Source organism: Gavialis gangeticus, unplaced genomic scaffold (genome assembly GCF_001723915.1).
Source record: "Gavialis gangeticus isolate Ggan-Ray unplaced genomic scaffold, GavGan_comp1, whole genome shotgun sequence".
Classification (NCBI taxonomy): Eukaryota; Metazoa; Chordata; order Crocodylia; family Gavialidae; genus Gavialis; species Gavialis gangeticus.
In genome coordinates, this window is record NW_017729018.1 from 11,845,791 (window position 1) to 11,858,932 (window position 13,142).

Below are 13,142 nucleotides of genomic sequence, written 5' to 3' on the forward strand. Positions count from 1 at the left end.
GCAGGCACCGCCAAGGACACCCCCACAGCGGGGTCCTTCCACGCCAGGCAGTGCTCCGGGCCGGTGTCGATTTGCATATATCCTCCCTCTCCCAGAATCCCTCGCGTCGCAGGCGCTGGAAAAGAGGAGGTTTCCTAAGATTTTACCAAAAATAACTTAGAAACTAAAAACACATTATGCATTGAGCAATGTTTCTCGGTAATAATTCAACTAGTCATACTCCATAAAGAGCTATAATTAATAACCCTGACAGGGATGAATTGAATATCTATGAGGTATAAATAGTAATCAAATGGAGGGTACGTTTGTGCTCGCTTCGGCAGCACATATACTAAAATTGGAACGATACAGAGAAGATTAGCATGGCCCCTGCGCAAGGATGACACGCAAATTCGTGAAGCGTTCCATATTTTGCTTTCCTCGGGTCCATAGTTTGCCCTTCCCGAGGCCCACAGTTTTGCTCCCTTGCAGCCGCAGCGGGACCCTCAGCCGGAGCCCCTTTGCCATTTGGGGGCTGGAAGGACACGCCCCCTCTGCCCTAGGCCCCCTGGGAGGGAAAGTCCCCCCAGCTCCTGCCCCTGCTGCCAGGGTGCAGGGGAGCTGCCCCAGCTGGCAGGAAGGGGCACGGGGCAGGGGCTCCTGTGCATGCTTTTGCAAGGCCCGGACCCGTACCACCCGTGGGAAGAGGTGGAGAGCATGGAGGGCTCCATTTCTTCTCCCCTGGAGGTCCTCACGGAGGAGGGTTACGTGCCACTGTGCCCGTCTGAGCCCAGCAGGCACCTGGCATGCTTGCGGGTGCAGCTGGCAGGCCCAGGGCGCTGCCCGCTGCATTACGTGTTTGCTTGGGGGTCTCCCAGCCAAGCCAGCTGGAGCCTGGGGGCATTAGGCACCCTCCACCCGCAGCCCCTTTTCCCTCCCACATCCAAGTCCTGCTTCTTCCATGTGAGGTTTCCCAGTTGGCGCATCCTCTTACTGAAAAATAATTGCAGGGCGGGAAGCCTCCCGCAGACCCCCACACCTGGCAGGGGAGATGCTGTCAGCCCTGGTGGCTCTTACTTCCCCTTGGTTCTGAGCGCCGTGGTGCAGGCAGCGGTGAGGCCTGGCCCTTGCTGATCCCTGCGAGAGTCTCCGGCTGCCTCCAACTGCAAGGGTCTGAGCTATGCAGTTTATGGGGTGGGGTGGGATCACTTTTGGGCTTCCCAGCTTGCTCCGTTGGCCTTTTGGCTGGGGGCAAACAAGACAAGGGGACACCTGACCTCCAAGGCCGGCGGGGCTTGGATCTGGGAGCATCTGAAGCATCTGGAGTTTGGGAGGTAGGAGAGCGGCCAATGGACAAGGCAAGAACTGGGGCCAAGGGCTGCGAGTGGGAGCCCTCTCCTCCACCCCATGCAGGAGCCACTTGAGCTCAACCAGCTCCCAAGCTCGCCCTGCCTCCGAGCCTCAGCGCTGCACCCAGGTGGCCTCACTCCTTATAAACCAAACCTTGCTCCTGCCCCACAAAGCAGGCCTAGCAGCAGGGAGAGCAATGCCTGGCCCCTGCCCAGCTGAGAAGCCCACTTTGCTGCTGTTTCTTCCCCCACCCGTGTGCAGCGTTCAAGCAGCAAGGGCCTAAGGGTGGCACCTTAGCTCAACTGCTTGGAGAAAAAAAAAAAAAAAGAAGAAATAGTGCACTGAAATTCAGGAGCAGAGTCCTTGTCTGGTCATTTTTTTTAAAAAAAGAGGAGGAAGAATCAGGCCGTGGCAGCATTTGAGACATGGACCTGCAAGGGAGGAGATGCCTCGATGCGGTGCTTTGAGTGAGGGCTGCACCGCTAGACTGCCCCGCGTCTGCAGCCCCGTGGAGCTTCTCCCAGGACAGCCCCCATCGCACCCCACAGCCTCCTGCTGGAAGCCCCCCGCGGACAGACACCGTTGGCTTCGCCCCCCAACAAAGACGTGGACACAGGCAGGCCGGAGCACCATAGTTTATTGTTCTCGTGCAGACACCTTCCGGCTCCGTACATGTCCTCGCCTTCCCGAGACCGGCCCCCACAGCAACCATCACAAGGAGCAGAGGCAAGAGCTGGGGCTGGAGTTGGGACATCGAACACATTTAAGAAGAGGAAGGAAATCTTTACAACACGCTCCCGAAGCAACGACACAACCACCGGCCACAGGCTGCAGGCCCCAGCGTGCGCTCGGCTGCACAGGACGCTGGTGGGGCCACGAAGATCACTTTGGTTTGCCAAGAGGGCAGAGGTGGAAGGAGGAGGCACTAGTGATGGGGACCCATGGGGGAGCTGGGCCTTCAGGAGGATTAGATCAGAGCAGAAGATGCTATAAAAGAGCCCAGCTCCTCCTTGCCCCCAGCCCTCGATGCCGTGGTGGTGAAGTGTGACACTGCTCTCCCCCATCCCACTCACAACAAGGTGAATCAGGAGCAAGCCTAGCAAAGGCAGAGCGCAGAAGAGCAGCAGCAAACCCCATCCGTCACCCAGGCTGAGAAGCACCACGAACCCCCTCCTCGACCCATCCCGGCTCCCCCCGGCCCAGGCATGCACGAGGCTTTTGTACAGCTGTGAACAGTGACACACACAAGTGCAAGGCAGCAGCACCCCGAACCCAGCGAGTCCCTTTCAAACCAGCTGCTATATACACGGAAGAGAAGCCCTTGATACATGGCAGATACAGACACACACAGAAAAACCCCACAGAGCGTATGTGTTAAAAACCACAGGCGGCACAGTCTGTGGCTCTACGGCACTGGAAACCAAGCCCATTTCACACAGCGCCACGGCACAAAACACTCCCCCCTGCCCTGGCGCTCCTAGCTGTCCAAGGTGGCAAAGCTTCAACATCAAGCTCCAGCCACCTTGGGAGCAGCGGGGCAGCCGGGGACCTGAGTTAAATCACACACACACAAATACGTATAAAAAAAGGACACACTATATTACATTTAAAAAGGATGGGAGCCCTGCCCTGTGGAGAACGCCAGGCCTTGGCATTAGATCTCGCTGCTCTCTGTGTTGAAGCTTCAGCTGCTGCAGCCCAGCTTCGGTGCCAGGCTGCAGGGAGAAGCTACAGGACAGGGCTGGTGCCAACACCCAGCCCGTCCCCCCAGAGCTGCCACGAGAGCTAAAACAGACCCCCTTCCCCTGGGACCTAACCCCAGAGAGGAGCCTTTAGCTGGATGAAGACAGTGCTCGGGGCCGTTTGGCTACGGCAAGACCCAGACCCCTTAAGAGGCAAGTGTTTGGCTCTGGATGGGCATGGGGAGGCAAGTGCCAGGGCACGGGCGTCCTACAGGGCGCCCACCCGGCAGAGATGGTTCCCAGGGCTGTTCTGGCTTCAGAAGTGCTTGCCCTGGGAGAGGGAAAAGAGAGGCACAAAAAAATAAAAATCACAGGCTCTCAAAGCTGCCCCTGTCCCAGACAGCATCACGGATGCAGGGACATCCCCCCAGTATTTGCAAAATGTAAATGTAGGAGAGAAATCCTTGGAGGAGGAGGACTACCCCTCAGCTGCAGCCCAGCACTTAAGCCCAGGTTTAAAGCTCCAAGCATGGGCTTAGGCTTTGGGCCCCGAGCTGCCCAGCTGCAGAGGTCTGCGGGGCGGAGAGGCAAGAGGAGCTGCGTGATGGGCATTAAGAGTTACCGGGGCAGATTCCCCCCAGCAGCAGCTCCCCTGGCACGAGCAGGGGTCTGGAATCGCTGCGCCTATTTTTAGAGCCAGCTGGGTTATACATAGACATGCTTCCACCTAGCCGGGACGATGGGGAGCAGCCGCAGCAGGTGCAGGGACCGACTGTATGCGCGCAGCGATGTCTGCGCAGCAGGTCAAGGCCCTGGCGTCCCCCTGTGATCACAAGGGTGATGATCCAAAGGTCGAATCATCCGGCCTTTGAGGCTCATCTCCACTATGGGACAGAGACCCGGCCTCTCCCATGCAGAGAAGAGCCCAGGACTTTTGTATCCTATGGAGATCACTTTAAATACCTAAAGCATTTAGGTCAGCTTGTGGGGAGGGCTAAGCCAGAGGGAGGCTGCTGCAGCCTCCAAGGGGCTTTTAACAGCCCAAACGAGCCCCAGAAATGAAGCACTGGCATGAATGAGATTGACCCATAAGACAGCACCTCTCCCTGCTCCCCCCAGCCTGGACATCAGGAGAGGCTGCAGCCCACAGGGGCTGGTACCTGCACACAGCTGGGAGGTGGCCCCACCACGGGGACAGAGATGTCAGGGCTTTTGCAAAGAAAGGAGCTGGTGCCTTCCTTAATACAGACCAAGAAGGGACAGACTCTGGCCTGGAAGGGAGGAAAGAGCCAGCTAGAGACCCTGGGGGAAGTTTGTGCCTCCCGGGGGAGAGACAGGAGTTTTGGGAGATCCCTGCAGAGCTCCAGGGATGGGGAAGGGAAAAGATTTCATGCCTTGAAGCAGGGCACACGTTGCAGATTGAACCCCGCCCCACGCAAAGCCACCCACTGGCTAGGCCACCGCACAAGGGGGGCAGGCAGCGGGGTCGGAGCAGCCGTCGGCGCGCAGAGCAGGAGGGGCAGGGGGCCCGCGGTGTATCAGCTCATCTGCTCCAGGTAGGCCGAGAGCAGGAGCTCTGGGGGCAGGAAGACGCGGTGCTTGTTGCTCACTTTCATTTGGCGTTTCCCCTCGAAGTTGGAACCTGAGACGGAGGAGGAGAGCTGCGGTTAGAGCCACGCCATGCTGCCATCACTGCCCGTGCCCCGAAGAAACGCAGCCAAACCCTGCACGGATGCGGACAGAGGCAGCGTGGAGCTCATCAGGGTGTGGGGAAGGAGAGGCTTTGCAGGGAGAAAAAGGCATCCAAATGAAAGGTCGGGTTCAGACCAGAAGTGACGTCCACGCCTAGACGAGCGAAGAGCCACTGCTCTGGGCCACAGCTGCCCCCACCTCCGGGCTGCCACCTTCCAGGGGCTCGCGCCTGCTAAGGTACAGTCCTCAGCCCGTGAAATCTGCTGGAGCCGGCGCTGGCAGCAGACACCACGCTCCATGTGCCCTCCTCTCCTGCTCTGGGCCCCTGCCAGCTCCCTGCTGCCCAGCCCTGAGCCATTAGCACTTCACTGGCATTTTCACACCCACCTGCTAATGAACCAGCAGGCAGAAAGGACCAAGCTGCGCACGCAGTGGAGCTGGCAGCTTCCTGGCTATAGCACGCTGGCACACAGATTCCTCCCCAGACTTGCCACCCGCCTCCCTGGAGAGCTGTGGTCTCCAGCCCAGCTGCATTGCACCGCATCATTTCCCTGCCTCTGCATCACACTGCAGTAAGGAGAGGGGTGGGAGTGGAGCCAATGGGGACGCACAGCTCAGAGCAAGGCAGGGAGCATCAAGGCACGACTGCAGGCTCCCTGCTGAACCCGCCTGCTCATGTCAGGGGCTGGATGTCTGGAAGCACAGGACACAGGCAGCCCAATACAAACCAGGGCCTGCACACACCACGTGATGGGAGGCAGTGAAGCCCTGGAGCCAATAGACACAGCCCCCGCAAGGCCCATCGCTGCCCCCAGCACAGTCAGGGGCCGAGGCCGCCTGGATGTGAAGCCTTGCTTGGCTACATGGCCCAGCACCCAAGGCCAAGGGCTGCGGAAGAGGAGGAAAGCTGGAAACGGGCAGGAAGAAAGATAAATAAATGCGCGGGCTCTCACTGGCAGAGACGAGGTCCATGTACTGGCAGAGCGCGTGGAGCAGCAGCCGCTCAAAGCTGGAGGGTGGAGAAAGAGAGAGATCCAGAAGTAGTGGGGGGAGATCACAGGAGGTTTTCTAGCTCTGCCTCTTCCCCAGGCCCCGGCGGCTCCCTCCTCCCACCGCTGCAAGCCCCGGGGGAGAGATTTCATGGCACGTGGCACCCAGCAGGGTGGACAAGCCATGGGCGCAGTGGGTTCCTGTTGCTCTTGGGGCCCTGGGGCGATGCTGTCTAGCCAGCAGCAGGGCAGAGCCAGCCCCCTCCAGTCCAGTAGACAGAAGGTGCCAGGAGTGGGCCGGATAGACACGGCCCGTTCTCCACTGCAGCCCTTTGGCCCGTCTCCCCGGGACCTTTGATGGGTCAAACACCCAGCCTGAAGGAAGCCACGAGCAAAACCCCCTGCACAGCTCTCTCCGTCCTCCGGGACAGGAGCAGCCTCCCAGCACCGTCTACCTGTTGTCCATCATCGCGGTGTACACGGACTGGGGGGTGACAGAGAAAAAACCCAGGAGCTCCTCCTCCAGGCCCTCCAGGGTCCCCTGCAGAAGAGAGGCAGGTGCCTTAAGGGTCGGGGGGGCTGGTGAAAAGGCAGGAGCCCCGGCTCCCCAGCAAGTCAGAGCCACGCCTCAGCCCAGGAACAGTCCCCAGCCCGCCGCCGCCTGGGCTCTCACCAGCGGGATCCTGCCTCGCTTCAGCGTGGAGCGGAGCCGGCGGCTGATGCGCTGGAAGCACTCCTGGGGCGTGTAGGCGGGGTGCTCTGCAACACACGGGGCAGGACGTGCACGTCAGAGCTCCGGGAGCAGCCTGCCCCACCACACCTGCGTCTCGGGCACATCATGCCCGCGGACGAGACTGACGTCTCCATCCAAAATTGAGCAGCGGAGACCGTGTCTCAGACCCAGACACTTCCGTCTGGCTCAGCTGTTTCCCCTTCTTCACATGCAGAGGGCATGCAGTGTCCCCCCCAGAGGGCACTGCCATGACAGTTGCCCTCTGCCCAGAAGGAGCTGGCTTCCTTCTACCCCTGCAGCAGAAGTGGCAGCTTTATCCCCAAGTCCTTCCTACAGGTCACCAGCACGCACCTTGCTCGCTGGAGGACCCACAGCAGGTGGGGAGCCCCCCGATCACCCTCGTGGCCAGGTCAGGCTACAGCAGGTAGCTCCTAGCCTGACCCCAGAGGGTCCTGGCAGGCTTCCCCCAGCCCCGTACCTTTCCACTCGTCCTCCGCTTTAACTGGCAGCTTCCTCTTGTGCTTCTTCTTGGCCTCTCCCTCCAGGTAGAGCAGGACCCTCTCCTGCTCCTCGCCCGACCGGTTCATGAAGTCGTTCCAGATCTGACAAAGGAAGCGTCACATAGCTGCAGCCACCACGTGCCAGCCCTCCGCCAGCCCTGGGCCATTTCAATGCTTGGGACCCTGCTGAGCCTCCACTCCCAACGTGGCTCAATCAGTGCCTCCCTGCTCCATCCCTGGAGCCTCCTACATGGGACAAGCTGGTCCCAGCAGCCCAGAAACCCCAGAGCTGGGAACGGAGAGGAACAGGCCGGCTTGGCATGGCTCGATCAACACCTATGAACACCCACATCGACTCCAGTACAGACCCAGTCTCCCCACTGAGAAGAGGCAAGAAGCAAGATGCTGCAGGATGCAGCAGGTCCTCAGGCACTTTGATATCAGTGCCGTGTCCCCCCCAGATGCACTGGGGCTGAATGGTTTTAAAAGGATCCCCCCAAGAGCAAGCTGGAGGCTCTGACTCTTGCCCTATGGAGTGGACCCCCGCCAGGATTAATCACATCACTTCCTCCCCACGAGATCAGCCAAGGTCCTAGAGCCCTTTGGCCAAAGGACAGAGCTGCCGGTACAGAGCGGGACCAGAACGGGAGCCCTTCTGCCAAAAACGGAGCGAGCCCGCAGCAAGCAGCCGCCCCAGGCCATCGGCGAGGCCGAGCCCCCTACCTCCATGTAGGTCTCGTTGTTGCAGGCCTCGGTGAAGATGCTGGGGGCGGCCGGGTAAGCCAGGTCCCCCTCGTCAGTGCCACACTCGTCTCGCTCCAGAAGGGTCATCAGGTACCGGGCTGGGAGAAAGCCAAGCCTGTGAGGGGCGCGGGGCCAGAGCGCCAGGGGCTGCGATACTGGGGAGGCAGCAGGGACGGGGCAGCCAGGAGCCAGGCCCTGCCCTGGAGTCGAACGGGGATTTCTCGGTCCCCCTGCTCTCATGGGCATCTCACAAGGCAGCTCGGAGTGTGCCCCAGGGCTGCAGCCTGGGTCACATAGGGAGCTCCCCCATCCCCCGTTTATAGCCCAGGCATCCCGATTCCCTCCTCCAAGACCCAACCCAAGCCTCCTTGGGCAAGCTTCGGAGGACTGGAGTCAGGCGCCTCGGGGGAGAGCCACCCGGGCCTTAAAAACATCGTCTGGGCCGCTCTGCAGAGAGCTCTGCACAGTCACCGTGACGTGGCCTCTCTTCCAGCTGCTTTATCAACACCCGGCTACGCAGCACAGGCGAGCTCGGGGCCGGGTGCCAGCAGCCCGGCTCTCCTGGGCAGCCCTGCCCCGGCGAGCGGCGTGGCCAGGCCCCAGGGGGGCAGAGGGAAGCGGTGCCCGCGCGTGCCGTCTCCTTACTGTTCTCCAGACGCTGGAGGCTCTTGCGCCCCTTGGCCTTGGGGATGAGGTCGGAGTTGCGGATGGCCTGGTTGATGTAGTGCTGCTTGCGCTTGGAGGGGGAGAACCTCTTGGCGGGCAAGCTCTCCAGCGGGGGCAGGCAGTCCTCGATCCGTCTGCAGGGGACACACACACAACGCGCTGATGGGGGAGCGCCAGCTCTGGGACCTCGGCTGTACCCGGGCCTGCCAGGGGCTGGCGCAGCTGGGAGGTTCTGGGGGGCTACGGCTGGAAGAGCAAAGGAGGGGGGAGGATAAGTCAGGACCACGATGCCCCGGGGAAGCTGCACAGGACTAGCGGGGGAGCAGATCAGCTGGGCTCTGTGGGGGGGTGTAGGAGCCGTGATAACCACATGCCTGGTGCGGACAGATGGTTATCTCCAAATGCCCTCCGAAGCCCAACCCTGACTCCGAGACATCTGGAGAGCCAGACACGGAGCAACACGCCTGCCAGGCTACCCCGCACTCCCTCGTGGGCGGCTGATGGACAAGGCAGCAGCCAGAGCTGATAACCTCAATCACTGCCCAAGCGCAGTCTTCATTTGACATGTTCAGAAACCTCCCAACCCCCCCGCCGTTACGTAAATGGCATTACTTTCAAGCGCCACTCGAGCTGCAAGCCAGTCTGAGATGCCCGATGGGCTCATTTCACCGGCCTTGATCATCAGAGCAAGTCCGCTGGCTAAAATAAACGGCCTATTCACTTGCTGCTTGTGCCTGGCTGGACGTACAATCCTCCGGGCCACGCGCCAATGAACAGCACCACCTCGGTGAAGGCACCCGTGGAAGATAACCCACGGCCTGCGCGCATACCCAGACTGCAGCTCCTTTGCTGCATCTTAATAACATTTATTCATGTTTAAGGCCGGAGTCCGACATGAGAAACAAGCCAGGCCTGGCACAGCTGCCTCCTAAGCTAAATCCGGTGAGCCCTTAAAGGAACGCACTGAACCTTCGATCGTTTCTTTTCCAGAGGGCAAGACTCATGCTTCCAAAGCGTCTCATCCATCCACGCTCCCCCCCGCAGCGTCGTGTCAGGATCTGCACAGCTGGGGCCTGCTTAGTGACAGGAGCAGGGGGCTGGTTTGATGGGCAGTCCCTGTGGACACCAGGGAGCTTCGCTCAATTTTCCGTCTGGTATTAAGAAGGAAAGCGGCACAATGTGCTAATCAGAAATCTCCTGAGCTCCAGCTTCAGTTGCCAGCTTCCAGAGCCAGTCTTCACTGCCCTTGCCCCCGAGCTGGCCAGTCAGCCCCAATGCATCTACCCAGGTCATCAATCTCCCCTCCTGACTAGCGCACAGTGTCTGCAAGACTCAGCAGTGGTAGGAGATAGCAAGGATCTGCCCAAGAGACATGCACGGCGCACGCCCCTGCTCCAGACGGGTTGTGATGCATTCAAGTCCAAGGCAAGGGAAGCACGAGGCATCAGCCCAGAAGGGCATGCGATGCATCAGGTACTCGAGTTTGTACCCACTCGGTTTCTCCAGCAGCCAAGACACCGGACTGGGACTTGGGAGGCGCAAGCTCCGATTGCAGCTCTGCCAACAACACGCTGGCTGACTTGGTGCACATCATCTCTCTTCCAGTGCCTCAGTTTCCCCACCTACAAGCCACAGCCCCTCCGCTATGGGCTTGTGATGTGATAGACAACATAAAGCATCCCACCAAACAGCATCAATAGCAGTTACATTACAGCTGAAGCAGGTTGCAGGCATGATGCCTTGCCGAAATCCTGCTGGATCCCAGGACGCCTAGCGAGATCTGGGATCCTCCCCTGCGGGCGAAGAGCTGGCAGGGCAAGGGTTGTGTTTCACAATCTTGGAGACTCACAAGATGTGGTGACCTCAGAACCGTGCCTATCTGTAAAGAGCACCGAGGCTTGGCGCCCGTCCAGGCACTAAAGGGCAAGTCCCAGACAGCTCTGTGCAAATCATGGCAGGCGGGCCAGATCCCCTTACAGGCTGTGCAGCTAGTTCAGCGTGGCATTCAACTAGCAGCACAGGCCGGGGTACAACTGCTGGCAGGTTCCTCGGAGCAAGGTAATGCTCTTCCTGGCAACAGCTGAACTGGGTTTTCCTGGGCCACTGACTTACCAGCCTGGCCAGTTCTCCCCCACCCTGCTACCCACACCCACAAGGAGCTCAGTCGCACAACGCGTGCAACCAGGGACAGAACAGCCTCGGCTTGGAAGCTCTTGTCTACACGCACAGCTTCAATGCCGTCAATATGCCCCAGGGAAGGTCTTCACTGCTCAGGACTGAATCCCAGCATGCTTCCTGGGCAACGCAAGCTCTCCCCCTAACCTGCTTTTTGCTCCAACAGCCCATTCAGGCTCCCTTCACTGCCTCCCCGGTTATTACCGATATCCTTTGGAAGCAGAGACAAAGTTAAAGCACGTGCATTGAAGTTGCTGCTCTGAAGCTCGTATCCAGCAATGCAATAAGCAGCCCAACCCTCTCCAGCCACCTAAAAAAACCAGCTAGAGCCCACAGGTAAGCAAGCCCCATGCCTTGTGATCTGCACTTGGCAGATTTTTGCATCATTGCAACAAATAAAGTGCTTCCCCCTCCTCTCCAGCCCCCAAACAAACTAACAACTCAGCCAGTTTTCCTACCAGAGATCTCTAAACCGTTTCTAGCATTTGCCACTTCATCAACGGGACATGCCGTGAATGGCAGGAATCCCCCCGAAGATTAGCAGCTGGCTTTGCAGAATTAGGCTTCCCACAGCAGCTCCGGAGAAAGCCCTCAGCCATGCTACCACGACGGGCACACCGGCAGGGCTGTGGCCGTCTGAAATGCACGGGAATCCTGCTCTTTGGGAGCCAAAGGACCACACGGTTTTAAAGCACAAGTCCCAGAGAGATACCACGGTAAGGTACTTTTTGCATGGGGACCCCAGCCCACAGCCTGCAAGCAACCCGTAACCTGCAAGTTGATTGCACGTGTGGTGTGACAATGAACACATGGCAGCTCTCCAAGTATCGAACAGTTGCCCAGCCACCGTGCCCGTCCCAAGCTTGCCCATCTACCCAGCAGGGCTGATGACATGACCTTAGCTCCAGAAAGCACTCGCTGACTTTGGATGACAGGACTGGTGATGCATGCTCTGTGCAAAGAATCATTACCCAATTATCCCAGCCCTAACCCCTTTGCCCGTGGACACCCAACACCTTCCAGCCTGATGCCAACAGGAAACAAAAGGCGGAAGGTCTCACGGAAGAAGCACTGGTTGAGTCACCCAGCTCAGGTCCGGTCTCTTCCGTGCCCGTGGCACCAAGTTACAGCACTCCCATCTAGTCATGAAGTTAATAGTTAGTTAATCCCCTACAGATCATTTAGGGGCTCCCGGTTTGAGACCCACCCCCCAGCCGCTTTACTGAGCGGCCATCAAGTCCGCTTCTCCCATGCCGGAGATGCCATGGACAGAAGGGCTGGCCCAAGACTCAGACGCACGTCACGCATAGCGTAAGAGCATTCGTTTTATTTGAACTGCAGGCAGCGAAGCAGGTCCCAACATCCTGCTTATAAGCAGATCTCCACGGCACAGCCCCTTTCCACCCCACTGCCCATCTACTCTGCAAGCAGATTTACTCCCTTTCAGGGAGCTGGAGCCTTTGCCAAAGGGATGCTATTAGAAGCCCGGCCAGCGATGGAGCCGGTCAGTTGTGGTGCTGCTATGGTAACAGAGAGCGCTGACAGCTCCTGCCTGGCAGCCCTGAAATTGACAAGGCTCCCCTCATTTCCCAGGCTTTGGGCATTAGTCAGTTTCAGGGGGGGGCTTGTCAGTTTCAGGGGACCCTGCTCCAGCAGGGCCAGCTCCAGGGCCGGGGGTCTGGGGAAAGCGCGCCCGCCCGGTAAGGGCACGGCTTCCCTTGGACCTGAACATTCGAACACGCAGTAGATGAGCCTGGGGACCCCGCTCTGCAGCCCCGAGCCCGCAGCAAGGGTGGGGGGAGTTAGCCGCAGGAAGCCTGACAGGCCTCCCTGGCGAGGCTGCACGGGGTCTGAACACCCGCTATGTCAACCGGGGGCCAAGCGCTTGCAGGGAGGCTCGGCAGCTCAAAGCAGGCCTGCCCAGGCTGGCGAAAGGATCCAGAGCAGCCCGGGCAGGTTGGCCCCGGTCCGCCCCACGCAACATCCGCCTCCAAGCCAGGCTACTGCTCCAAGGGCGCTGGGGAGCCAAGGGCCAAAGGGCTGCAAGGGTCAGTCCAGTCACCCCACAACCCCCAGCACTGGGCCTATCTGCCCCACTCTGCGCCCAGGGGCGTAATTAGCCCCCGCCAAGGGGAGCGAAGCAGGCAGCATGGGACAACCCTGCGGGAAGGGACAGGGAGAACCCCCTGCAGGGGGACAGGGAAGGGAATCCCCTGACGTAGGCAGGGACCCCCGTGCAGAGCCAGACCCCAGGGGACAGGGGAGGGAACCCCGTGACGTAAGCGACAGAACCCCCGGGGGCGGGGAATCCCCGTGACGTAGCACGGCGCCCCCCAGGGAGGCGGGGATGCCCCGGGCACTCACAGGAACTGCTCCGCCGCCTCCCCGGCCCCGGCCTCGCGGCCTTTCAGCACCACCATGGCGGGGCCCAGCCCCGCTCGGCGCGGCCCCGGGCGGCTCCGGCCTTAAAGGGGCCGCGGCACCCGCGCCCTGCCGGAAGTGGCGTAACACCCGGGGGGCGGGGCGGGGCGGGCGTTAACCCTCCGCTGCCGGAGCTGGGGGTGGAAGGGAGTAGCGGGGGGTGTTCGTGGGAACGGGGTGTCAGGGGGGTTGCTATGGAAACGAGGAGCGG

The 13,142-nt window shown here is 60.1% G+C and overlaps 1 protein-coding gene and 1 long non-coding RNA gene across 2 annotated transcripts; one reads left to right on the forward strand and one right to left on the reverse strand.

Annotated features, from left to right (window-relative positions):
- Positions 1 to 1,950: 1,950 nt before the first annotated feature.
- R3HDM4 (R3H domain containing 4) lies at positions 1,951 to 12,992 on the reverse strand. The gene is made up of 8 exons (XM_019513520.1): positions 12,875 to 12,992; positions 8,315 to 8,469; positions 7,649 to 7,767; positions 6,904 to 7,027; positions 6,366 to 6,451; positions 6,148 to 6,233; positions 5,657 to 5,712; positions 1,951 to 4,653 (listed from the first exon to the last, which is right to left on the reverse strand). The coding sequence occupies exons 1-8, from the start codon at positions 12,928 to 12,930 to the stop codon at positions 4,550 to 4,552; spliced, it is 786 nt and encodes a 261-aa protein (XP_019369065.1). The 5' UTR covers positions 12,931 to 12,992; the 3' UTR covers positions 1,951 to 4,549.
- Positions 9,736 to 10,820, forward strand: LOC109294930. The gene is made up of 2 exons (XR_002096649.1): positions 9,736 to 10,393; positions 10,677 to 10,820. It is a non-coding gene; the product is annotated as an uncharacterized LOC109294930 (long non-coding RNA).
- Positions 12,993 to 13,142: the final 150 nt, after the last annotated feature.

Coding starts and splice junctions, on each gene's coding strand:
- R3HDM4 (XM_019513520.1), bottom strand. CDS start 12,930: ATGGTGGTGCTGAAAGGCCGCGAGGCCGGGGCCGGGGAGGCGGCGGAG. Junction 8,470..12,874: donor GAGGCGGCGGAGCAGTTCCT/GTGAGTGCCCGG, acceptor TGTCCCCTGCAG/ACGGATCGAGGACTGCCTGC. Junction 5,713..6,147: donor ACCGCGATGATGGACAACAG/GTAGACGGTGCT, acceptor TCCACCCTCCAG/CTTTGAGCGGCTGCTGCTCC.